Source organism: Schistocerca cancellata, chromosome 1 (assembly GCF_023864275.1).
Source record: "Schistocerca cancellata isolate TAMUIC-IGC-003103 chromosome 1, iqSchCanc2.1, whole genome shotgun sequence".
NCBI lineage: Eukaryota > Metazoa > Arthropoda > Insecta > Orthoptera > Acrididae > Schistocerca > Schistocerca cancellata.
Genome location: NC_064626.1, coordinates 1,065,976,823 through 1,066,004,032, shown reverse-complemented (window position 1 = coordinate 1,066,004,032; position 27,210 = coordinate 1,065,976,823). Strand labels below are relative to the sequence as shown.

The 27,210-nt window shown below is 43.0% G+C and overlaps 1 protein-coding gene across 1 annotated transcript in view; it reads right to left on the bottom strand.

The window, feature by feature from the left end:
• The window catches only part of LOC126127127 (homeobox protein orthopedia), a 387,997-nt gene that overhangs the window by 107,249 nt on the left and 253,538 nt on the right, over positions 1–27,210 (bottom strand). Inside the window, exon 4 of the mRNA XM_049915145.1 lies at positions 24,640–24,798. Within this exon, the coding sequence (XP_049771102.1) occupies positions 24,640–24,798 (159 nt within the window). The remainder of the gene's footprint in view (positions 1–24,639; positions 24,799–27,210) is intronic.

The window sequence follows — 27,210 nt, the reverse complement described above, 5'->3', positions numbered from 1 at the left end:
ATAAAAAGAAACGCGTTGAATATGATGTCGATTTACCGAAACACATTTGGACAAAAGTGAAAAAGATGGAACTGTATATTATTTAACGCAGAATTCTCAAACATGAGTGTGCTAAGCCATACTGTTATTTAGTAAAAGAAATTTCAAACTATGATATTCGTTAATAAATCAAAGATCTTATGTGGCAACAGAACGAGCTGGCGCAGTGGTTAGCGCACTGGACTCGCCTTGTGGAGGATGACGGTTGAAACCTGCGTCCGGCCATCCTGATTTACGTTTTCCGTGATTTCCCCAAATCGCGTCACGCAAATGCCGGGATGGTTCCTCTGAAAGGGCACGGGAGGCTTCCTTCTCCATCCTTCCTTAATCCGATGGGTCTCCCGAATCAAGCAACCAACCAGATTAGCGTAGGAAGCAGAACAAAAAGAGAAAATTATGAAACAGATATTAAAGAGAAAGCTAACTAACGGCCTCACCTGTTCTTTAGAGGCCCAAACGAAAATAAATTGGAAACTGTACGTGACACTGTAAGGGGTCAACCGCCCTTACGTATTGAGAACAATATATCTTTGCCTCATGCAGGTTGCAGTAGGTACTATCGATAGTCAAGCGCTCGGTGCGCCAGGGTAGTCAGTGTTGAGATTCCAGACAAATAAGTTGTTGGCTACTAAACGAGCAGCGTGGGTTTCGGCAGGACGGCCGACCCCGTTTACAGTTGTTTAACGGCTGTGTGTGTCACCCAGCCGCCCGAGTGGCCGAGCGGTTCTAGGCGCTACAGTCTGGAACCAACGACCGGTACGGTCGCAGTTTCGAATCCTGCCTCGGGCAATGATGTGTGTGATGTCCTTAGGTTAGTTAGGTTTAAGTAGTTCTAAGTTCTAGGGGACTGATGACCGCAGTTGTTAAGTCCCGTAGTGCCCAGAGCCATTTGAACCATTTTTGTGTCACCCAACGCCGTGGGCCTGACCTCCAGCAAATATGGAAATGGCACTAATTGAGTGATTTGCTGGTGTGTCTAAGAGTTCGTTTGTGCACCGTGATTACGCGACAACCGTACCGGACACGCACGATTTGGATTGCAGTGAGGATTGTGCCCTCAGTGCTACATGAAGAATATTGGCGTGTGACGATATTAATAGGCGACCTGTGATGAGTTAATCGTTATTACTTTTTCAGATGAACGGAGTAACTGCCTCATTCGTGCTGTTTAGACAATATATATACAGTCTTAACAACGAAGTATGTACCGATTATTGCTACCTGACATCCCAATTAGCTATAATCCACTAGTTAATAACGGTGGGTTAATAAGGGAGTGTTTCAACATTTACTTTTGTCGTCATCACTCAAGACAATTAGCGGTCTCAACAAATAATCTTCTATGAGTTAGTACGTCTGTAATATTCGTTAAAGGATGTTCCTCCCACAAGGTCAACGGCTCTTTTTTTTTATGCAACTAATACGTGAGTGAGAAGGATTTGTTGATTGTTGCCTTGCTGACGATGTATCATCTACCTCTGGCATCGATTTTACCATATGTGCTGCTGATGGCAGGTTTTACCAATGTTGCTGAGATAAAACACTTGGTCACGCGACTGAATAAATTTTGGAAACAACAATGACAATCGGAAATAAATAAACGGAGTGCATTAATACTTCGCAAGATATTTCCATTTCGGTAGAGGACCATGAGTCTGCTCGCTGTTCGATGTAGGCAGACCCAGGAAAGATGCTAGAATGAGGGCAAAATCCACTATGTGGCTGGTAAAAACGGGCCAAATGTTGCCGTGCCACTTTGTGTCACTTCCAAGGTCGAAGCCTTGCGGCCGTAGATATCGAAATAATGCAAAGAGAGAGAATAACAAAAAAATTACGTGAGTGTGATGAAAGGAAGTGAAGTAATCTGAAAGGAAAGAAAAGAGACTCCTTTCAAAAGTCTCACCCAAAGGAGCCCCAAAACGGCCATTAAGTTGGTGCTCCCTTCTAAGTAGTTACTGCATTGTGTCTTTAATGACAGGATTTACTAAAAGAGGGAAATTTAAGAATAGTCATAGCAGTGCTAGCATAAAGAAGGCCAAAATACGTAAGTCAAGGAAACTTAAAAACTAATTCGCTTATTACTGAAAGAAGGAAATTAATAATAAAAGTTATTCACAAACGAAATCAACACAAATGCCAGGGTACAAGTAACAGATCGGTCAAGAGCGAGTTGCGTAGATAATGATAATTAAGTTTTTATAAGAAAGTGCTAATGATCCCCATGGGATGTTTAAAGAATATTTTGGAAACTGAGAAACACTGATGGACTGTGAAAAGTTATGGATAAAATGCTATTCAAGAGCTGAGCAAAAACAATAGGAAGAGACAAGCAATGCAGTACTGTGACATCAGAAGGGAAAGAGGTTGATGTGCAATTGAAGGTGAATCAGTTATCAAGTCAGAGCTTGGCAGAGCAATGGCTGAGAAAAGAGCCAGTTGCATACATTCGAAAGTGAATGCTTTGTGGGAATGTAGGATCTACAAGATTATTCCCTCAGGTGTCCAAAATCTATGATACAGGAGCCGCAACGTTGGACTTCCAGAAAACCATTTTGATATCATACGGTTGTGGTAACTATAAGATAATCATATTATCACGTGGTGCTTCTACGTTTTTACTGTACTAACACAGACTAAAATACACATGAAATTGAACTGGTGCAGTGCGACGATGATTTATGTGTCAGAGAAGGTAATGAAAGGAATACTTTAGATAACCAAGAAACATACAAGGCATTTACGAACCGAAAGATTTCCTTACAGATGTAAAATCGGCTTAGCTGTTAAGATATGTGAGGATATAAGGATCAAGTACAGAGACAGGCAGATAAGTAACAATATCCACAAAAAAATAATAATGAAACTGAGTTGCGGAAACTGTGCCGTGAGACGGTGTCATTTTTAACGTCGTACAAGACTGGATTCCAGTTGACAGGCATTTTTCATAAGCCTATTAGCTTTTAAGACAAAATAACAGCGAGAAATTATGTAATGTTTCCAGAAATTCACAAGATGTCGCTCACAAAAAAGTATAAGCAGAATTACCAGAAAAAATTCAGAATCAGTAGACAAATTTTGACTGGGGCACAATATACATTACCATAAGTATCCGGGCACCTATTAGTGGATATTACTTTAAAACACGCATAAAACTGCGCTGTTTGTAATAATGTTATTTTATTTTGCTACCGGTTTCGGTTCTGAACAACGGTCAACGGCAGGAAAATTATCACAGATGTAATCACATGACATACATGCTTTAAAATAAATTATCACAGGAAACCGTAACTGCCAAGATAATATAAAATCGAAAATTGTAGCAACTGTTACAATTTTATTTATTTTTTATTGTCTTGGCAGTTGTCGTTTCCTGTGATAATTTATTTTAAACCATATGTGATATGTGATACATCTGTGAAAATTCTCCTGCCATTGATAATGGTTCAGAACCGAAACTGTTAGCAAAATAAAATAACATTATTACAGACAGCACATTGTTCTGCATTTTTTAGAATTTCTACATGATGTTAACCATCGCCTAAGCATGATGCTCAGTGGATACTAATTTGGGTGTGTCCACCCTTCGTCTTTATGGCGGCTTGAGCTCTGATGGGGTCATTTTCAACGAGCTGTCTAAATGTCTGTGGACGAATGGCAGCCCACACTTCTTCAAGAGCCGAATACTGGACATGACGGTGTGGAGCAATGATAATTCTTTCATTATGCTATACACTGTATCTTACTCACATTCCTACTTTACTATTCATTATTACACCTACTACTGCATTACCACTCTTTCACTTTGCATTTATAATCCAAGACTCACTGACCAGAAGTCATCTTCTCCCTGCCAGCCCACTTCACTAGCTCTTGCATTAGGCACCGTTCGGGTGTGCCGCGTGCTGTTGGCAAGTGGGGTGCACTGAGCCATTGTGAGGTCGCTTGAGGAGCTACTGCCGCGCGGAGTGGCCGCTCGGTTTAAGGTGCTATGTCACGGATTGCGCGGCCCCTCTCGCCGGAGATTCGAGTCCTCCATCGGGCATGGGTGTGTGTGTGTGTTGTTCTTAGCGTAAGATAGTTTAAGTAGTGTGTAAGTCTAGGGACCGATGACCTCAGCAGTTTGATCCGTTAGGAATTCAACTACATTTGAACATTTGAGGAACTACTTGAGTGAGAAGTAGCGGCATCAATCACGAAAACTGACAATGTCCGGGAGAGCCGTGTGCTGATCTCACGCCCCTCCTTTCCGCATCCAGTGAAGCCCAAGGCTCAGGATGACACGGCGGCAGGTCGGTACCGTTGGGCCTTCAAGGCCCGTTCCGACGGTGTTTTTGTATTTTTGATTTACATCATCCTCTTGGGCTGGCACCACCCCGAGATCCGAATGAGGGAATATTTTACCTCCGGTGTATTTCACCCAAGAGGATGTCATCGTCATATATCCATATACTAGAGTTGCATGTCCTTGGGAAAAAAATCAGCTATAGTTTCCCTCTGCTTTCAACAATTCACAGTACCAAGAAAGCAAGGTGACGTTGGATTACGTTACAAGGGCAGACCAGTCAATGGTCTAGATCAGACATGGACAATCTATGATAACCCGCGAGCCTCATTCACGTTCTTATTTACGGTCGTGCGCTGTCTCGTCAAAAATGGTCCAAATGGCTCTGAGCACTATGGGACTTAACTTCTGAGGTCATCAGTCCCCTAGAACTTAGAACTACTTAAACCTAACTAACCTAAGGACATCTCACACACATCCATACCCGTGGCTGGCTTCGAACCTGCGACCGTAGCGGTCGCGCGATTCCAGACTGTAGCGCCTAGAACCGCTCGGCCACTCCGGCAGGCTTATCGGGTAATGCACCAATAAGAAAGGCACCCATTTCCCGACAAGCCACGCCCACTAATTACCCCTCAAAACACGCGTTTTTGAGATTACGTTCATTTTATGTTCATCTCTTCTTCAAATATTTACATTTATTTATCCGTCTTGAACATTGTTTCTTCAATACGACGTTTCTCAATAGCTGTCTAAAAAGCTACTGTTCCAAAATCCTGCAACGCCATTATTAACGAAATAACGTTCACGACACGTAAGTAAACGTGAACAGCTGACGATGGGATGCCAGGTGTCTGGAAATGCTATCAAGTAAAAATAAGCACCTATAAAAGCAACTGACTGCAGCTAATTCATTATAAGTTAGACTAGAAACATGTTCCTTTTTGTTTTATCACTGCACCTGTGGCAAAATGGCTTTGCGCATTCTCGGAATAAGCAAGACTTTCACTCATCTGTGTCGTGAGTTGCAAATCTGAGGCGAAGCGAGTGTCGGCGGAAATATTCGAAAATGCGTACCGGGCGGGGTACCCCGCGAGCGCCTTAAGGCCGATTCAATCCTGCCGTCGAGATCATAGTGTTACAACAGCGCTAATTAGTTGAAAAGGGCTATCCTTTCCTGCAGCCTACCATGTATTCAGAGGTGGAATGAAATATTAAAAACAAAACAAAAAAGTCACGTCACGATAGAGTGTATTGACACTGTCCATTACGTGACTGTACGTCAAGTCAGTTCAAGTAACGTGCTATCAATTCGCATTGCTGTCCTCAACTGTTTTTTCGCAGGAACTGTGATCTCCGTAAGATGATTTTCAACTGTTTTTCGCAAGAAGTGGACGTATACAACGCGGTTGTTTCTATACTTGGATGCTGGAGTCCATATTTATACGAAAATGACCTCGGACTTAACTGGTTTGCAGATTGAGGTGATAATCTGTATATTAGAGAAGGATGAGAGAATTGCAAAACAACGCAAATAAGTGCGAATCTGAAAAATATCATTGCGTCATACAGAAGCGGAATTTTATGCACTGTGCAAGGAGCTCAGGGTAGAGGATTTTGCACTTAATAAATATTTTAGCAAGCCGAAACATGTTTTTTTTCATTTGTTACGTCAGATTGAACCCAGGATAGACGAGCGGTCTAAGGCGCTGCAGTCGTGGACTGTGCGGCTGGTCCCGGCGGAGGTTCGAGTCCTGCCTCGGGCATGGGGGCGTGTGTTTGTCCTTAGGTTAAGTAGTGTGTAAGCTTAGGGACTGATGTCCTTAGCAGTTGAGTCCCATAAGATTTCACACACATTTGAACGTTGTTTTTGAACCCAGGATACTAAAAGGAGCACAGTGTTACGAGCTGCCTTCACATTCCATGGAGAAAAGGTTGTTTAAGTTTAGTTGTCAATCCGGTGAAAAGTTTTTGTGCAGTAGCCATATCTTTTCTCTCAATATTTTTCTCTTCAACGTTTACAACTTTTATTTACGTCTTGTATTTGGCTTTTAATGTTTAGCTAGTGAAACCACATAAACATTGACCACTGACGCTTTCAAAATTGTTCACATACAATTCAGAGAGCCGCTTAACAATAAACAAGCCTACTACAAACACATATTTAAACAAACAACTCTAATACATTACTTGAAGTACACTTCACAAAAAAAGCATTTTAGCACTGTTGCAGTGTCTAAGGTTTCAGTCCATTTATTTATGAAACATGACAAATGCCTGACAACATGCTAATAAATCCCTTACTAATCAATTTAATTCTGCCCACAGTACTTATTTCACTTCAAATTGCAGCCATATTGCAATGCATTTTACTGTAAAATATTAAATACGGTTCTGGTGCGTATAAAAATCCATTTTTTAAATGTGGTTACGCTAGAAAATTTGTAGAAGAGACCACAGTTGCGGCAAGGTCACTGGTGTTTCGAGAACCATAAAAACATGCCTGCCCGACAGAATAGTTACACACCGCGAATTAAGTGACAAATATCACAGGACTGTCCTAGTCATCTTACTCCCCAGACTTTGTCGCATGTGACTTACCTGTGGATATAGGCCATTTAGAAACAATACAATGTTGCTATAAAGCATAGAAACCAAAGCGCGTGCTGACAGGTCTAGACACTACTACTGTCTCAACTGCCGAAGGGATTTACTAATTAATTACACTACTGATTTGAAAAAAATGGTCATGAGACTCGGACCCTCAATGCCTTGTTACAACAAAAATTTTAAGTACACGTGATTATAGAATTTTACTTTTACGTGCACAAAATGAGAAACTGAAATTAGAAGGAAAGAAAAACTTGCTGATTACTGACAGATCGACATAGGTATGATGTATTATGGATTACGCAGCGATAATACGGTATAATAATGATAATAATAATAATAATAATAATAATAATAATAACTGTAAGCCACGCGGGATTAGCCGACCGGTCTCAGGCGCTGCAGTCATGGACTGTGCGGCTGGTCCCGGCGGGCGTGGGTGTGTGTGTTTATCCTTAGGATAATTTAGGTTAAGTAGTGTGTAAGCTTAGGAACTGATGACCTTAGCAGTTAAGTCCCATAAGACTTCACACACATTCGATTCAATAATAACTGTAAACACTCATTACGCATTCATACAAACTATGTTACTAATCAAGTACTAAACAACATCGTCTTAAGTATAAATGATATTGTGTTGCTGATAAAACCTGTTGCGTGATTCCAATGAATTTTGAAATATTGCCAGAAAGGTTTTTGTGAAACAACTGAAAGTGCCAAAGTTAATAGTCTGATTGTAAGAAAATTATCCTTTCATTTTAAGAAATGACTGCTATTGGTTTATAATAAATAACAAAAATAACGAGCAACTGATGTCAACCACGAAAATGACGATGAAATGAAAGATGGAGATGTGCGCTCGGCCATGTATCGGAAGGAAGTGAGCTTGGGGGTCACGCAACGGACGAATGACGTCAGCCGTCAAAACTTCCTTTCTGAGAAACCTTGACGGTGCAGTGACGTGACGTGACGTGGCGCAACGGCCAGCGTGAATTTGCCTTTATTCTGTCTTATTTCTTCCGGGAGCCGGGTTGAAACCAGTCACGTGCAGGATGGTTGCCCATATCTGATCTAGACCGTTGCCTCGCAGCTACTGAAAAGGCTGCAGCGCTATTCAGGAACCACAGGTCATGTTATGCTATGTTATGTGAACCGGGGACCTAGAAGCGACGGAGAGGCTCCGTCCCCGCCGCAGCAGCAGTGGTCCGCAACCCCACGACGACTATCGCAGTCCACTTCACTACTCTGCCACCCCACACCGAACCCAGGGTTATTGTGCGGTTCGGCCCCCGGTAGACACCCCCCCCCCCCCTTTACCTAGGGAACGTCTCACACCAGACGAGTGTAACCCCTATGTTTGCGTGGTAGAGTACTGGTGGTGTACGCGTACGTGGGAAACTTGTTTGCGCAGCAATCGCCGACATAGTGTCGTTGAGGCGGAATGAGGGGAACCAGCCGGCATTCACCGAGGCAGATGGAAAACCGCCTAAAAACCATCCACAGACTGGCCGGCTCACCGGAGTAGGGGCTACAGACTAACCTTACTGATTGGAAACCGACTCCAGAATCGAAGATTCTTCGTGGATTTTCAGGGCCAGAGAAGCCGGTGGAAGATACAGGAAAATGGCCTCCCCCAAGGAAGCGTACTGGCTCCAACACTTTTTAATATATATATATATATATATATATATATATATATATATATATATATATATATATATACTAATGACCAGCCGCTCCCCCAAGGCACCGAAAGCTTCATATATGCAGATGATTGCGCCATTACCGCTCAAGTAGACAGCTTTGAAACTGTTGAACACAATCTGTCAGAAACCCTCGAACAGCTTGCCTCCTACTATAAGGGGAACCATCTCAAACCCAACCCACGGAAAACCCAAACCTGTGCCTTCCACCTAAAGAACAGACAATCTGCAAGAATACTACAACTTAACTGGGAAGGAGTGCCCCTGGAACATTGCGAAACACCAAAATACTTAGTAAAATTCTCCTGCCATTGATGATGGTTCAGAACCGAAACCGTTAGCAAAATAAAATAACATTATTACAGACAGCACAGTGTTCTGCATTTTTTAGAATTTCTACATGATGTTAACCATCGCCTAAGCATGATGCTCAGTGGATACTAATTTGGGTGTGTCCACCCTTCGTCTTTATGGCGGCTTTAACACTGATGGGGTCATTTTCAACGAGCTGTCTAAATGTCTGTGGAGGAATGGCAGCCCACACTTCTTCAAGAGCCGAATACTGGACATGAGGGTGTGGAGCAATGATAATTCTTTCATTATGCTATACACTGTATCTTACGCACATTCCTACTTTACTATTCATTATTACACCTACTACTGCTGAAATGTCCCCTTAGAACAATTTATACATGAAACCCTACTTACACTGCATTACCCCTCTTATTTTCAACGAGCTGTCTAAATGTCTGTGGAGGAATGGCAGCCCACACTTCTTCAAGAGCCGAATACTGGACATGAGGGTGTGGAGCAATGATAATTCTTTCATTATGCTATACACTGTATCTTACGCACATTCCTACTTTACTATTCATTATTACACCTACTACTGCATTACCCCTCTTTCTCTTTGCATTTATAATCCAAGACTCACTGACCAGAAGTCATCTTCTCCCTGCCAGCCCACTTCACTAGCTCTTGCATTAGGCACCGTTCGGGTGTGCCGAGTGCTGTTGGCAAGTGGGGTGCACTGAGCCATTGTGAGGTCGCTTGAGGAGCTACTGCCGCGCGGAGTGGCCGCGTGGTTTAAGGTGCTATGTCACGGATTGCGCGGCCCCTCTCGCCGGAGGTTCGAGTCCTCCATAAGACATGGGTGTGTGTGTGTTGTTCTTAGCGTAAGATAGTTTAAGTAGTGTGTAAGTCTAGGGACCGATGACCTCAGCAGTTTGATCCGTTAGGAATTCAACCACATTTGGACATTTGAGGAACTACTTGAGTGAGAAGTAGCGGCATCAATCACGAAAACTGACAATGGCCGGGAGAGCCGTGTGCTGATCTCACGCCCCTCCTTTCCGCATCCAGTGGAGCCCATGGCTCAGGATGACTCGGCGGCAGGCCGGTACCGTTGGGCCTTCAAGGCTCTGCGTGAATTTACACGTAAACATTCTCTTCCTTTGGCAGTAATGGAGACAATCAAACATATTTACAGAGATTTGGCAAATCCTGAGCTACTAAAGAAGTGTTTACATGGGAAGACCCAGATTGTGAATGAGTCCTTCAGTAATGTTGTGTGGTGCCGTATGCCTAAAAATGTATTTGTTGGCCTTATGACTCTAAAGTTAGCAATATCTGATGCTGTAATAGCTTTTAATGGTGGGAACTATGAAAGACTAAAGGTTCTGGAGAAGTTAGGGGTAAGATTTGGACAGAGCACTCACCTATAAAAAGCACTGCATGAACACTGAACACAAAGTAGCCTCGAGAAACAACATTGTGCGCAAACTAACGGGCACTACATGGGGGGCACAGTCTGGAATAGTGAGAACCACAGCTCTTGCTTTGTGCTATTCAACAGCGGAGTACGCGTCCCCAGTGTGGTACAATTCTAGCCACGCCAAGCAAGTGGACATACCGCTTAATGAATCATTCCGCATCATCACAGGGTGTCTGAGACAAACCCCGACTGATAAATTGTACTGCCTGGCAGGCGTGGCCCCACCAGATATTAGGAGGAAAGTAGCGGCCAGGAAGGAACAGACAAAGGCGTTGACCTCACCTGCCCACCCGCTGTACAAACAACAGCCAGCCCGCCGTCGACTAAAATCTAGAAAAAGCTTCCTGCACACAGCACAAAACACCGTCGGGACACCGCAGCAAGTGAGGCTGGCAATGTGGCGAGAAGAAAACGCGCACCTTGGGGAATGGTTAGTCCCAAACGAAGACCTCCCTCCCGGCCATATGGAAGGATGGACGACATGGAAATCTCTTAATAGGCTGCGCTCTGGTGTCACACGATCCAAAGAGAATGTGCGCAAATGGGGCTTCTCAAATGAACCGGCGCTGTGCGACTGTGGACACACTCACACCACCACCCACCTCCCGCAGTGTGTGCTGTGCCCAAGCACCTCCACCATGAAGGATTTGATGAATGCCACCCCGGAAGCGCTGGGAGTGGCCAGGTTCTGGTCCAAGACTTCATAACATAAAAAGAAAAAAAAAAAACTACTTGACCCTGTTTATATACAGGGCTATTACAAATGATTGAAGCGATTTCATAAATTCACTGTAGCTCCATTCATTGACATATGGTCACGACACACTACAGATACGTAGAAAAACTCATAAAGTTTTGTTCGGCTGAAGCCGCACTTCAGGTTTCTGCCGCCAGAGCGCTCGAGAGCGCAGTGAGACAAAATGGCGACAGGAGCCGAGAAAGCGTATGTCGTGCTTGAAATGCACTCACATCAGTCAGTCATAACAGTGCAACGACACTTCAGGACGAAGTTCAACAAAGATCCACCAACTGCTAACTCCATTCGGCGATGGTATGCGCAGTTTAAAGCTTCTGGATGCCTCTGTAAGGGGAAATCAACGGGTCGGCCTGCAGTGAGCGAAGAAACGGTTGAACGCATGCGGGCAAGTTTCACGCATAGTGATATGAAAGATTCAGTGTTTAAACCTCCTCTACCAAGAAACGTGCCAGAACTGCGAGCTCGCATCAACAATGCTTTCGAACTCATTGATGGGGACATGCTGCGCCGAGTGTGAGAGGAACTTGATTATCGGCTTGATGTCTGCCGAATCACTAAAGGGGCACATATCGAACGTTTGTGAATGCCTAAAAACACTTTTTGAGTTTTTGTATGTGTGTGCAAAGCATTGTGAAAATATCTCAAATAATAAAGTTATTGTAGAGCTGTGAAATCGCTTCAATCATTTGTAATAACCCTGTATGTGTATACTTTTATACTCTTTTTGTATTTGTTATATGCTTGATATGTATGTGTTAATCATTCTGATTTTATGTATGATGCTACTGACACGATTAAATAAATAAACCAGACCTCGACATCAATCCGCCGGGCGGATTCGTGCCGGGGACCGGCGCTCCGTCCCGCCCGGAAAGCTCTGTGTGAGACCGCACAGCCAACCGGGCGGGCCAACCACAAGTTTGTCTGGTCTCTGGACAGATACCCGTCCATTGTGGTTGCAGCTACGCCATCGCGGAGACTCTGAAGGTAGCAGGACTGCAATCCGTCTCGCTTCACCGGCAAGATGTGAAAATATCGCGTCGCATACCGACAGCGCGCCACCCACCTGCTAGTGGCCGTAGTATCGGCTGGCAGAGGAGAGGGTGGTTGTTTGCAGAGGACGGCGCTGGCTGTGGGGTCTGGTCGGCCTCAAGGCTGGCGGACAGGTTGGCCACGCCACGCTACGGCGCCAGCCCAGAGGGCGCCACGGCTGGGGCCTGCGACTCCTCAAGCCGCGTAAATTGGCGGCCCTGTCGGCGGTGTAAGCCGACCCGAGGCGGCGTGTTGTCGGTTTGTTTATGCGGCGCGGCGGGCCCGCTGACCGCGCGGCTGCTAATGGCGCCCCGTAAACCTATACGGCTACTTGTAGCTCGCAATAACAGATAACGGCCGAGGCGCCGCCGCCTGCATTGTGTCAGCGCGTCACGCGGCTTAGCGAAATCTGCGGGCGCCGCAACCGCAGCCGCCGACCCAAGAACGGCGCGAGTTCCTCACGTACGAATAAGGAAAGGGAGGAAGATGACATCGTTAGAGAAGGATAAATTAGTATTTTGTATTGTCATAGTGCAAAATACTAACGCGAATTCTTTACAGACGAATGGAAAAACGGGTAGAAGCCGACCTCGGGGAAGATCAGTTTGGATTCCGTAGAAATGTTGGAACACGTGAGGCAATACTGACCCTACGACTTATCTTAGAAGAAAGATTAAGGAAAGGCAAACCTACGTTTCTAGCATTTGTAGACTTAGAGAAAGCTTTTGACACTGTTGACTGGAATACTCTCTTTCAAATTCTAAAGGTGGCAGGGGTATAATACAGGGAGCGAATGGATATTTACAATTTGTACAGAAACCAGATGGCAGTTATAAGAGTCGAGGGGCGTCAAAGAGAAGCAGCGGTTGGGAAGGGAGTGAGACAGGGTTGTAGCCTATCCCCGAAGTTATTCAATCTGTATAGTGAGCAAGCAGTGAAGGTAACAAAAGAAAAATTCGGAGTAGGTATTAAAGTCCATGGAGAAGAAATAAAAACGTTGAGGTTCGCCGATGACATTGTAATTCTCTCAGAGACAGCAAAGGACTTGGAAGAGCAGTTGAACGGAATAGACAGTGTCTTGAAAGGAGGATATAAGATAAACATCAACAAAAGCAAAACGAGGATAATGGAATGTAGTCGAATTAAGTCGGGTGATGCTATGGGAATTAGATTAGGAAATGAGACACTTAAAGTAGTAAAGGAGTTTTGCTATTTGGGGAGCAAAATAACTGATGATGGTCGAAGTAGAGAGGATATAAAATGTAGACTGGCAATGCCAAGGAAAGCGTTTCTGAAGAAGAGAAATTTGTTAACATCGAGTATAGATTTCAGTGTCAGGAAGTCGTTTCTGAAAGTATTTGTATGGAGTGTAGCCATGTATGGAAGTGAAACGTGGACGATAAGTAGTTTAGACAAGAAGAGAATAGAAGCTTTCGAAATGTGGTGCTACAGAAGAATGTTGAAGATTAGATGGGTAGATCACATAACTAATGAGGAGGTATTGAATAGAATTGGGGAGAAGAGGAGTTTGTGGCACAACTTGACTAGAAGAAGGGATCGGTTGGTAGGACATGTTCTGAGGCATCAAGGGATCACCAATTTAGTATTGGAGGGCAGCGTGGAGGATAAAAATCGTAGAGGGGGACCAAGAGATGAATACACTAGGCAGATTCAGAAGGATGTAGGTTGCAGTAGGTACTGGGAGATGAAGAAGCTTGCACAGGATAGAGTAACATGGAGAGCTGCATCAAACCAGTCTCAGGACTGAAGACCACAACAACAACAACAACATGGTGTGTTATATGGTAATGTGTAATGACGCAGTATATTAAAACAGTGACTGACGTTTAAGCTACACACACACACGTTCAAGAAGTAAATGCGCGATATAATTTTGTTCTTGTTATTCGTCAATTTGGTTTGAACTATCTCTATGTATACGCAAATATGCTGTTAACGTTACAAGCAGTGCCATCTGTTTGTGATGTGGAGAACTCGTTGTGTAAAGGTTTCCATGATTTTTGGTCTGTACAAAGTAGTAATTTTATTTCTTATTACGTCTATGATACATTTCCCTAAAAGCTCAAATAACTTTAAAAAACTAGTGTGTGTAATATGAAGTAAAACAAACATATAAACATTTTGTTAATACATTAAGGGGGAAATTCGTTGAAATTTGGCATCTTCTGTTTTCTACTCCCTAATCTGCTTTCGACTTCTCCGAACATTTTGGTATATAATACATTAAAATCAGACAATTGTGAGACCTTCAAATAATATTTTGAATGTTGACGTGTGACTGCCAAATTTCGCGGCTACGCATATACTGTCACAGTGTAGCAGTCATATCTTGGGAACTACACAGTCTAGAAGGCTGTGAATTGCTTTGTTTTGTGCCTACTGCTACGTCTCAGAAGGTGCCATTACGAATAAACCTAAAAACCAAGCTGTCTGATGACAAGACACTAAAATGTGCTGGAAGACTGACGTACAATCTAATTGATGAATTACAGGAATATTAAGGGAAGGCCATTAGAGATATCTGTGACATTTAGAGAAGATGAAAAGAGCTGTGTGGAGCACTTTCTTTCATCGAATATCAACCGAAGAAAAGCCATGTCGTGCTTTGTGTCCACCTCCACCAAACACTTGGTGTAAATATAGGCAACCTGAGTTTTCAAGCACTCTGCATGAATTTACACGTAAACATTCTCTTCCTTTGGCAGTAATGGAGACAATCAAACCTATTTACAGAGATTTGGCAAATCCAGGGCTACTAAAGAAGTGTTTACATGGGAAGACCCAGAATGTGAATGAGTCCTTCAGTAATGTTGTGTGGTGCCGTATGCCTAAAAATGTATTTGTTGGCCTTATGACTCTAAAGTTAGCAATATCTGATGTTGTAATAGCTTTTAATGGTGGGAACTATGAAAGACTTAAGGTTCTGGAGAAGTTAGCGCTAAGATTTGGACAGAATGCAGATACAGGACTGCGGGAACTGGATGAGCATCGTGTGCGTGAAGCAGAGTTAGCTGCTCAGCAAATGACGAAAGAGGCAAGAAAGGAAAGCAGGAGGCAAGCATTGGGCTGTTGTGGCTCAAAAATGGCTCTGAGCACTATGGGACTTAACGTCTGAGGTTATCAGTCCCCTAGAACTTAGAACTACTTAAACCTGACTAACCTAAGGACATCACACACATTCATGCCAAAGGCAGGATTCGAACCTGCGACGTAGCGGTCGCGCGGTTCCAGACTGTAGCGCCTAGAACCGCTCGGCCACCCGGCCGGCGGCTGTTGTGACACTGAAGGAGACACAGACAATGGGCCAGGGCAATTCCAGTGCATAAAAGACGCAGAAATGTAAGTCTGAATAAGAATTTGTAACAAAAAAAAGTTTTAAACCTCAGTATCTCTGAACTACATTTTTTGCAATAAATGACCCGTTTTCTAAAAACGTAGTGATGATAGAGGCATAAAATTTTCACAGCATGCCAAGTGTAAGATTCAACACATATGGAACTAGAATAATTAAAACATCCTGAGTCGTTTTGTTTTTATGTTCATTTATTTGCAAAATCCTGTAAAAAATTGAGTGTTTGAAAAAAAAAAGATAACATGCGCCACAATACAATTTAAGTAATAATTCTAGTTCAGTGTATCTAGAAAGATGCATTCAATAATTATAGAAAATTGTAAGTTGATGTCTTAAAAAGTTTCCAAGATAATGGGTCACAAAATTCGATAATTTAACATTGGCGGCATAGGACATACAATGTCCCCTTAAAGAGATCTGCACTGGGTAGACAAAAGCTATCATTTGCTCTTAAAATAGAGCAGTAGCAGTCTGGCTGATAATCGGAGAGTGTAGCTGTGTGCGTGAATACAGCTGAGTGCGTCGTGGTGCTCGAAGGAATTCACGTGACTTGAAACATATTAGTGGGAATCTATTCAGACCTCAGCAGAAGACATGTTTATCATAGTGGACTATACAACAGCAAACTGCACCGTGAAGTTTGGGAGGAAAGTGAGAAAATGTCAAACTGCAATTAAACTCACGACGTCTACGGAAACCAAGTTTAAAACAATTTTTGAAGTGCAGCTTATCAATAACTCTTTTCATACATTTTTCGACGCTGAGTCATTAAAAGTCACTTTAACGAACTTGATGTTACGTTAATCATTTTATCCACATCCTCTTATCATAAACCAATAGCAGTGATTTCTTAAAATGAAAGGATAATTTTCTTACAATTAGACTATTAATTTTGGCACTTACAGTATGTAAGTTGTTTCACAAAAACCTTTCTGGTAATATGTCAAAATTCATTGGAGTCACGTAACAGGTTTTTATCAGCAGCACAGTATCATTTCTACTTAAGACAATGTTGTTTAGTACTTGATTAGCAAAGTAATTTGTATAAATGGATGTGTGAGCGTTTACAGTTATTATCGTGTCGTGTGACTAGGGACTCCCGTAGCGTTGACCGTTCGCCAGATACAAGTCTTTCGATCTGACGCCACTTCAGCGACTTGTTCGTCGGTGGGGATGAAAAGGTGATGATTAGGACAACACAACACCCAGTCCCTGAGCGGAGAAAATCTCCGACTCAGCCGGGAATAGAACCCGGGCCCTTAGGATTGACATTCTTTCGCGCTGACCATTCAGCTCCGTGGGTGGACAGTCATTATACCATATTATCATCGCGTAATCCATCATACCTATGTCAATCTTACAGTAGTCAGCAAGTTCCTACTAATTTCAGTGCCTCATTTTGTGCACGTAAAATAAAAATTCTATAATCAAGTGTACTTAAAATTTTTGTTGTAACAAAGCACTGAGGGTCCGAGTCTCACGACCTTCGGCAGCTTTACTCATGTAGTAGAGACGGTAGTTGTGTCTAGACCTCTCAGCATCGCGCTTTGGTTTCTATGCTTTATATCAACATTATATTGTTTCTAAATGGCTTATATCCACAGGGGACACATGCGACAAAGTCTGGGGAGTAAGATGACCCGGACAGTACTGTGATATTTGCCATTCAATTAGCGACTAACTGTTCTGATCGGTCAGGCATGTTTTTATGGTGAACGATCACCAGTGTTCTTGCCGCAACTGTGGTCTCTTCTACAAATTTTCTAGCGCAAGCATTAAAAAATACTTCAAACTGGCATGTAGCAGCAAAACATACAGATCTACCGTAGGTGCAACCACAATGGAGGGATGTCTCTTGAGAGTCCAGAAAAACGTGTGGATCCTGGAGAGGGACTGGAGCCTTTTCAGTGGTTGCAGGGCAACAGTCTGGACGATTGACTGATCTGGCCTTGTGACACTAACCAAAACGGCTTTGCTGTGCTGGTACTGCGAACGGCGGAAATCAAGGGGAAACTACAGTTGTAATTTTTCCCGAGGGCATGCAGCTTTACCTTATAGTTAAATGAGTTAAATGATGATGGGTCCTCTTGGGTAAAATATTCCGGAGGTAAAATAAACCCCTATCCAGATCTCCGGACGGGGACTACTCAAGAGGACGTCGTTATCAGGAGAAAGAAAACTGGCGTTCTACGGATCGGAGCGTGGAGTGTCAGATCCCTTAATCGGGCAGGTAGGTTAGAAAATTTAAAAAGGGAAATGGATAGCTTAAAGTTAGATATACTGGGAATTAGTGAAGTTCGGTGGCAGGAAGAACAAGACTTTTGGTCAGGTGAATACAGGGTTATAAATACAAAATCAAATAGGGTAATGCAGGAGTAGGTTTAATAAAGAATAAAAAATAGCAGTCCGGGTAAGCTACTACAAACAGCATAGTGAATGCATTATTGTGGCCAAGATAGATACGAAGCCCACACCTACTACAGTAGTACAAGATTATATGCCAACTAGCTCTGCAGATGATGAAGAAATTGATGAAATGTATGATGAGATAAAAGAAATTATTCAGGTAGTGAAGGGAGACGAAAATTTAATAGTCATTGGTGACTGGAATTCATTACAAGGGAAAGGAAGAGAAGGAAAAGTAGTGGGTGAATATGGACTGGGAGTAAGGAATGAAACAGGAAGCCGCCTGCTAGAACTTTGCGCAGAGCATAACTTAATCATAGCTAACACTTGGCTTAAGAATCATGAAAGAAGGTTGTCTACGTGGAAGAGGACAGGAGACACTGAAGATTTCAGATAGATTATATAATGGTAAGACAGAGATTTAGGAACCAGGTTTTAAATTGCAAGAGATTTCCAAGGCCAGATGTGGACTCTGACCACAATTTGCTAGTTATGAACTGTAAATTGAAACTGAAGAAACTGCAAAAATGTAGGAATTCAAGGGGATGGGATCTGAATAAACTGAAAGGACCAGAGATTGTAGAGAGTTTCAGAGAGAGTATTAGTGAACGATTTGACAATTAGAGGGGAAAGAAATGTAGTAGAAGAAGAATGGGTACCATTGAGAGATGAAATAGTGAAGGCAGCAGAGGATCAAATAGATAAAAAGACGAGGGCTAGTTGAAATCCTTGGATAATAGAAGAGATATTGTATTTAACTGATGAAAGGAAAAAATATAAAAATGCAGTAAATGAAGTAAGCGAAAAGGAATAAAACCGTCTCACAAATGAGATCGACATGAAGTGCAAAATGGCTAATCAAGGGTGGCTAGAGAACAAATGTAAGGATGTATAGGAACATATCACTAGGGGTAATAAAGATACTGTCTACAGGAAAATTAAAGAGTTTTTTGGAGAAAAAAGAACCACCTGCATGAATATCCAGAGCTGAGATGGAAAATCAGTTCGAAGCAAAGAAGGGAAAGCAGAAAGATGCAAGGAGTATATAAATGGTATATACAAGGGCGATGTACTTGAGGGCAATAATCTGGAAATGGAAGAGGACGTAGATGAAGATGAAATGAGAGATATGATACTGCGTGAAGAATTTGACAGAGCACTGAAACAGCTAAGTCAAAAAACGGCCCCGGGAGGAGACAACATTCCATTAGAACTTCTGATAGCGTTGGGAGAGCCAGCCATGACAAAACTCTACCATCTGGTGAGCAAAATGTATCAGATTGGCGAAACACCCTCACCCTTCAAGAATAACATAACAATTCTAATCCAAAAGAAAGCTGATGTCGACAGATGTGAATATTACCGAACTATCAGTTTAGTAAGTTATGACTGCAAAATACTGACACGAATTCTTTACAGAGAATGGAATAACTGGTAGAAGCCGTGCTCGTGGGAGATCAGTTTGGATACCGTAGAAATGGTGGAACAAGCGAAGCAATACTGATCCTATGACTTGTCTTAGAAGATAGATTAAGGAAAGAAAAACCTACGTTTCCAGCACTTGTAGACTTAGAGAAGGCTTTCGACAATGTTAACCGGAATACTCTCTTTCAAATTCTGAAGGTGGCAATGGTAAAATAAAGGGAGCGAAAGGCTACCAGATTATAGCTATGAGTTTAGGGGCGTCAAAGAGAAGCAATGGTTAAGAAGGGAGTAAGACAGGGTTGAAGCCTATCCCCGATGTTATTCAGTATGCATATTGAGCAAGCAGTAAAGAGAACAAAAGAAAAATTTGGTGTAGGAATTAAAATCCAAGGAGAAGAAATAAATACTTTGAGGTTTTGCCGATGACACTGAAATTCTGTTAGAGACAGCAAAGGATCTGGAGGAGCAGCTGAACGGAATGGACAGTCTCTTGAAAGGATGATGTAAGATGAACATCAACCAAAGCAAAACGAGGATAATGGAATGTACTCGAAACAAATCATGTGATGCTGAGCGAATTAGATTAGGAAACGAGAAACTTAAAGTAGTAGATGAGTTTTGTTGTTTGGGGAGCAAAATACTGTAACTGATGATGGTCGAAGGAAAGAGGATATAAAATGTGGACTGGCAATGGTAATGAAAGTATTTCTGAAGAAGAGAAATTTGTTAGTATCAAGTATGGATTTAAGGGTCAGGAAATCTTTTCTGAAAGCATTTGTATGGAAGTGAAACATGTAGGAAAGTGAAACATGGACGATGAATAGTATAGACAAGAAGACAATAGAAGCTTTCGAAATGTGGTGCTACAGGAGAATACTGAAGATTAGATGGGTAGATCACATGACTAATGAGGAGGTACTGAACAGGATTGGGGAGAAGAGAAATTTGTGGCACAACGTGACTAAAAGAAGGGATCGGTTAGTAGAACACGTTCTGAGGCGTCAAGGGATCACCTATTTTGTATTGGACGGAAGTGTGAAGGGTAAAAATCGTGCCGGCCAGTGTGGCCGAGCGGTTGTTGGCGCTTCAGTCGCTACGCTACGGTCGCAGGTTCGAATCCTGCCTCGGGCATGGATATGTGTGATGTCCTTTGGTTAGTTAGTTTAAGTAGTTCTAAGTTCTAGTGGGCTGATGACCTCAGATGTTAAGTCCCATAGTGGTCAGAGCCATTTGAACCATATTTTGGTAAGACTCGTAGAGGGAGACCAAGAGATGAGTTCACTAAGGAGATCCAGAAGGATGAATTTTGCAGTAGTTACTCGGAGATCACGAGGCTTGCGCAGGTGAGAGTAGCATGAAGAGCTGCATCAAACCAGTCTTTGGACTGAAGACTACAATAACAACAGTGAGTCTTTGCCAACCCGTTGTGAAGAATCGGCTTTCTTATTAGTTATCTATGCCATAATCCAAAATCTCGTGATTATGCTTCTCAAAACGGTTCTGTTATTATCTAACTGTTCGAGTTGCTTATTCTGTGATTAAAAGAGTATTCAATTTTTTGTTTAAAGTCGAATGACGTGAATCAAGTGAAATTACAATTTCCCCTACAGGTTGTTTGACAAAGACGGTTGGAGCGCACCAGTCCTTGGTTTTCTGAGAGACTCTAGTTGAGGTCAAAGGTCTTCTTAGTCGAGGAGCATTTTTAATTTGATCAATGACCACTATCGAACGTGGAGAACTATTTGTAGTTTTCTTGAAAAGTTAGCATACAGTAAATGCTTGTCCAATTTCAGTCAAAATTCTACCTACAATCGTTGCTCCCATAAATTAGACACTTGATAAATCGCAACGGGAACTGCTGCACATATAACATGAATAACAATGACTGAAAGTTATTTAAACGATATGAAATTTTGTAGTTAATATATATATATATATATATATATTTATATATATCTGTAAATACCAACATAATAATAAAATAAAAATATTATGTAACTTTCTCAGATAATCTGAAGATTGCAATATAGCGGACATCGATTCTTCGCAGTAAAAACGCTAAACTACTATAGCAGCAATCTGGATTACAAACCAGCAAACAGAAATCATCGATACGTCACGAATTTACCCTCACATCACGAAGCAGCAATTGTGAGTACGAATTTATGCAAGTTGAAACACTGCAACTTTTTGTTGCATGATATACTCGTCGGTGAATGTTAAGTCTTAAAACTTGTAACCCGCCGTCTTATCTCGACAAGTTCATGCAAAGTGATGAACACATATCATGCCATGAAATTTAACTCGTACCATCTTTATGCATTTTTGGGTGCAGCTTTAACGTGCAGAATATCGTTATTTTGTCAAAGTTATGCTTGATTCAGACCACGTAGTAATATCAATCTGTCTCCGTATTCGGCATTTGTAAACTCAAGTGACTTACAAGTAGTCTTTTGCTCTCATTTAGAAGCTTTTAGGGAATCTTTAATATCATTTATTTTGTGAAACTGAGATACTGTTCTGAAGGAATGTTAGCTATTCTCAGTCCATATTTATCCATCGACAACCTGGCGAAATTTTATAACTAATCAGTTGGCTATGTGAAGGTGTTGGCAGAAGAAGGTGCCAACCCGTAAGTCCACGTTTTGAGCTAACGCACGTTATAAGTCAGACTAAATTAAAGACAAGTACATAAATATAAAAAAAACGAAGCGTTTCGTGTGGTAGACAATGTTTTCTACCGATACACAGGGAACTGCTTTTTACTAGAATGTAGTGCATTCGGAAACACAAGAGCCTATGTGATCAGACTAGTCCTAACTAAATCGAGGGTTAGTACTTCCTCCTCCAGTCCTTTCAATTATATGGTTTATCCATTATATTTAGATTTCATGGATTCATTAATCCACCGCTAATTACCAATTTTAGTCGCGTGTATCCGTACCTATGTCAGAATTCTCATGTACTTTCATGGGCTGGTGTGCTTCTTACTTTTGCTCGGACTTGAATTCATGGTTACATTCCCCATGCGTTCCCTGTTGACTTTGTTTTTTTTTTACTGATTTTGGGCAAATACGGTAAGTTGAAGCTGGTGCAGCTACTCCGAGATATTCAGCTGCTGAGACTACGTAACTGCGGACGGCAGCATTCACCACGTAGGCCAAATGTTTATAGGTTTTCAGAAAAAGTAGGCCACAGACGACAAAGATATTTACCCTTGCCCAACTCGGCAACATAACGTGCGATTTTTGATACTTGGAGCTTGAGTGTACGTGTTTAACAGTCTCGTGCAGCATTTGCTGTTCAACTGTGTTACTTTCGTGTAACTTTCCTCGTTTTTTTGCGCTTTGCGTGACGTTGCCGTCCTCTATCGTTTGTAAAAAGGTCATATCGCGTTATCATTACGTCAAATTTACTTTTGGGGGTAAATTTCAAGGTATAAAATACAATACTGGCCATTAAAATTGCTACACCAAGAAGGAATGCAGACGATAAACTGGTATTCATTGGACAAATTTATTACACTAGAACTGACATGTGATTACATTTTCACGCAATTTGGTTGCATACATCCTGACAAATCAGTACCCAGGACAACCACCTCTGGCCGCAATAACGGCCTTGATACGCCTGGGCATTGAGTCAAACAGAGCTTGGATGGCGTGTACAGGTACAGCTGCCCATGCAACTTCAACACGATACCACAGTTCATCAAGAGTAGTGACTGGCGTATTGTGACGAGCCAGTTGCTCGTTCACCATTGATCAGACGTTTTCAGTTGGTGAGAGATCTGGAGAATGTGCTGGCCAGGGCAGAAGTCGAACATTCTCTGTACCCAGAAAGGCCCGTACAGGACCTGCAACATGCGGTCGTGCATTATCCTGCTGAAATGTAGGGTTTCGCTGGGATCGAATGAAGGGTAGAGCCACGGGTTGTAACACATCTGAAATGTAACGTCCACTGTTCAAAATGCCGTCAGTGCGAACAAGGGGTGACCGAGACGTGTAACCAATGGCACCCCATACCATCACGCCGGGTGTACGCCAGTATGGCGATGACGAATACACGCTTCCAATGTGCGTTCACCGCGATGTCGCCAAACACGGATGCGGCCATCATGACGCTGTAAACAGAACCTGGATTCATCCGAAAAAAAATGACGTTTTGACATTCGTGCACCCAGGTTCGTCGTTGAGTACACCACCGCAAGCGCTCCTGTCTGTGATGCAGCCTAGGGTAACCGCAGTTATGGTCTCCGAACTGATAGTCCATGCTGCTGCAAACGTCGTCGAACTGTTCGTGCAGATGGTTGTTGTCTTGCAAACGTCCCCATCTGTTGACTCAGGCATCGAGACGTGGCTGCACGATTCGTTACAGCCATGCGGATAAGATGCCTGTCATCTCGACTGCTAGTGATACGAGGCCATTGGGATCCAGCAAGGCGTTCCGTATTACCCTCCTGAACCCACCAGTTCCATATTCTGCCAACAGTCATTGGGTCTCGACCAACGCGAGCAGCAATGTCGCGATACGATAAACCGCAATCGCGACAGGCTACAATTTGACCTTTATCAAAGTCGGAAACGTGATGGTATGCATTTCTCCTCCTTACACGAGGCATCACAACAACGTTTCACCAGGAAACGCCGGTCAACTGCTGTTTGTGTATGAGAAATCGGTTAGAAACTTCTCTCATGTCAGCACGTTGTAGGTGTCGCCATCGGCGCCAACGTTGTGTGAATGCTCTGAAAAGGTAATCATTTGCATATCACAGCATCTTCTTCCTGTTGGCTAAATTTCGCGTCTGTAGCACTTCATCTTCGTGGTGTAGCGATTTTAATGGTCAGTAGTGTATATTCACCACTTTGCATAAACACTCGTAGCCTGTGGAGGTGGGAAGGCAGTTTACAAAATTACGTTAATGCGTAAAAATTATTCTTGCTGCAATTCACTCTTAGTAGTAATCCTACAAAATTTCCCTCTGTACTGGCCTCGAAAACAGCAACCTAAGTTCGCAGCCCTATGGAATTGTTGCTGAGGAAATTTACGAAAGTACAGGACGCGTCCTACACTACACACGTAACAGAAGGACTCATAACGGCAGGAAGTGTCACGTGACACTTCTTCGGCCAATCGCGACCTGCAGACGGCGAGAAGCAGACGGGAGAAGGCCGGCCACTCTTTCCCTATGCGGAGCTCTGCCCCGGACTGAGGTGGGTGCGGCTTAGGCGTACTCACCCGCACGCGCGCCTCGGTCAGGTTGGTCCACATGGCGATCTCCTCGCGCGTGCTCATGTCGGGGTAGCGGTTGCGCGCGAACGTCGCCTCCAGCTCCTGCAGCTGCTGCGACGTGAAGTGCGTGCGCTGGCGGCGCTGCCGCTTGTTCTTCTTGTCGTTCTTGCCGCCCCCGCCGCCGCCGTCGTCACCGCCGCCGCCGCCGCCGGCCGCCCCCGTGGCGCCGCCGTCCGCCCCCGGGCCGCCGCCCCCGTCGCCGCCGCCGCCGCCACCGCCGCCGCCAGTGCCCGCCTCCGTCTTGACTGCCGACGTCGGCTCCACGGCCAGCACGCGCCCGCCTGTGAACACCCCACCTGGACATCTCACTCCCCACGCCTGCTCTCTCAAGTGTCGTCAGCACTGTACTAGTATCTTTCGCTATTTGAAACCTCCTGCACAGAAATAAAATATCCTCAACATGAAAAGAGCTGAGTATTTACTGGAATGGACTACGCTAAAAGACTGACGGACCAGAACTAGAACACTACTTTTCTCGTTTCACAGACAGTGCAGGCCCTTTCAGAGAGGTTCATTCTATTTCAGAAGACTATAGGTATTTTCTACAAAACCGTGTGCCAAATCAGTAACCAAACCCAACATGTTTGGTGTTACTTATGAAGTAGCATTGAGTCTCTATCAGGAACACTTACACTGCACGTAAGAGTATTACGAACCAGAATAATAGGGATCATTGGTCAATAGTACATTACGATACGATACTAAGCCTGTTTGACGAAATTTTCGATTCCATTATTTTTTCGGCTACGTTCTACCTAAAACTGCATGTCTGAAGTACAAGAGCCTTCGGGACTGATGTACTGTATGGAAATATTTGTTTAAACTATGCACTTTCCTAACTGCTGCACTTTGGAACTTTTTTATTTTTGATTTTAAATCCTATAAATTTCCTATAAATTTAATTTGTTTTATTTGACAAAAAATGGCATACATTTCGCACTTTACGATATTTTGGTTACGAAAATTCTAGTAAAATTTGATTGTCTGCCAAATGAAGAAATGTTATAGTTTTTTGGGAGCATCCTCAATTTTTCACAGAAAAACAGTCATATGAAAGGAAACAAAATGTTTGCTATTCTGGGGAGGAGTGGCATGCGCTATAATGCACAATAATGTATAATTATTTTTCTTTTTACAAGTTTTACTAATCTCAAGAGCCATGTTTTATTTGTAGCTGCTCACTCATGTGTGCAGAAAATTATGTACCAAAGTTAATTTGACCAGTTCTGCACAAATCTAGAAATTCTGTCCGTAATATGCGGTTCTTCATACGCGCCCGAAGTAGTAGCAACAGTACAGAGGATGGTTACTAAGTTAAACATTCATTTTTCAGTGTAGTGTGTAGTGTGAGTCTCCCTGTCAGACATAACGGGATTGTGACTCGAAGGCGCTTCGCTAGCAACAGCAAACCTTTCGGGTTGGTTACTTATATGGCCCACGGTCGTAAACTGTCAGGAATTTTCAATAGCGATGCAAGAGAAGCATTTAAGCTGCAATGCAGTAATAAGTTAGAGAAACTAGAAGTAAGACAACCGCGCGCGCCCGGCTAGCCGCGCGGTCTAACGTGCTGCTTCCCGAGGGGGAAGGAGCGCCTGGTTCCCGGCACGAATCCGCCCGAGGGATGACTGTCAAGGTCCGGTGCGTCGGCCGGCCTGTGGATGGTTCTTAAGGCGGTTTTCCATCTACCTCGACGAATACGGGGTGTTTCCCCTTATTCCCCCTCAGTTACACTACGTCGGCGATTGCTACACAAATACTGTCTCAGCGTATGCGTACACCATAATTACTCTACCAAAGCTTTTGACAATGTTGACTGGAATACTCTCTTTCAAATTCTAAAGGTGGCAGGGGTAAAATACAGGGAGCGAAAGGCTATTTACAATTTGTACAGAAACCAGATGGCAGTTATAAGAGTCGAGGGACATGAAAGGGAAGCAATGGTTGGGAAGGGAGTAAGACAGGGTTGTAGCCTCTCCCCGATGTTATTCAATCTGTATATTGAGCAAGCAGTAAAGGAAACAAAAGAAAAATTCGGAGTAGGTATTAAAATCCATGGAGAAGAAATAAAAACTTTGAGGTTCACCGATGACATTGTAATTCTGTCAGAGACAGCAAAGGACTTGGAAGAGCAGTTGAACGGAATAGACAGTGTCTTGAAAGGAGGATATAAGATAAACATCAACAAAAGCAAAACGAGGATAATGGAATGTCGTCGAATTAAGCCGGGTGCTGCTATGGGAATTAGATTAGGAAATGAGACACTTAAAGTAGTAAAGGAGTTTTGCTATTTGGGGAGCAAAATAACTGATGATGGGCGAAGTAGAGAGGATATAAAATGTAGATTGGCAATGGCAAGGAAAGCGTTTCTGAAGAAGAGAAATTTGTTAACATCGAGTATAGATTTAAGTGTCAGGAAGTGATTTCTGAAAGTATTTGTATGGAGTGTAGCCATGTATGGAAGTGAAACATGGACGGTAAATAGTTTGGACAAGAAGAGAATAGAAGCTTTCGAAATGT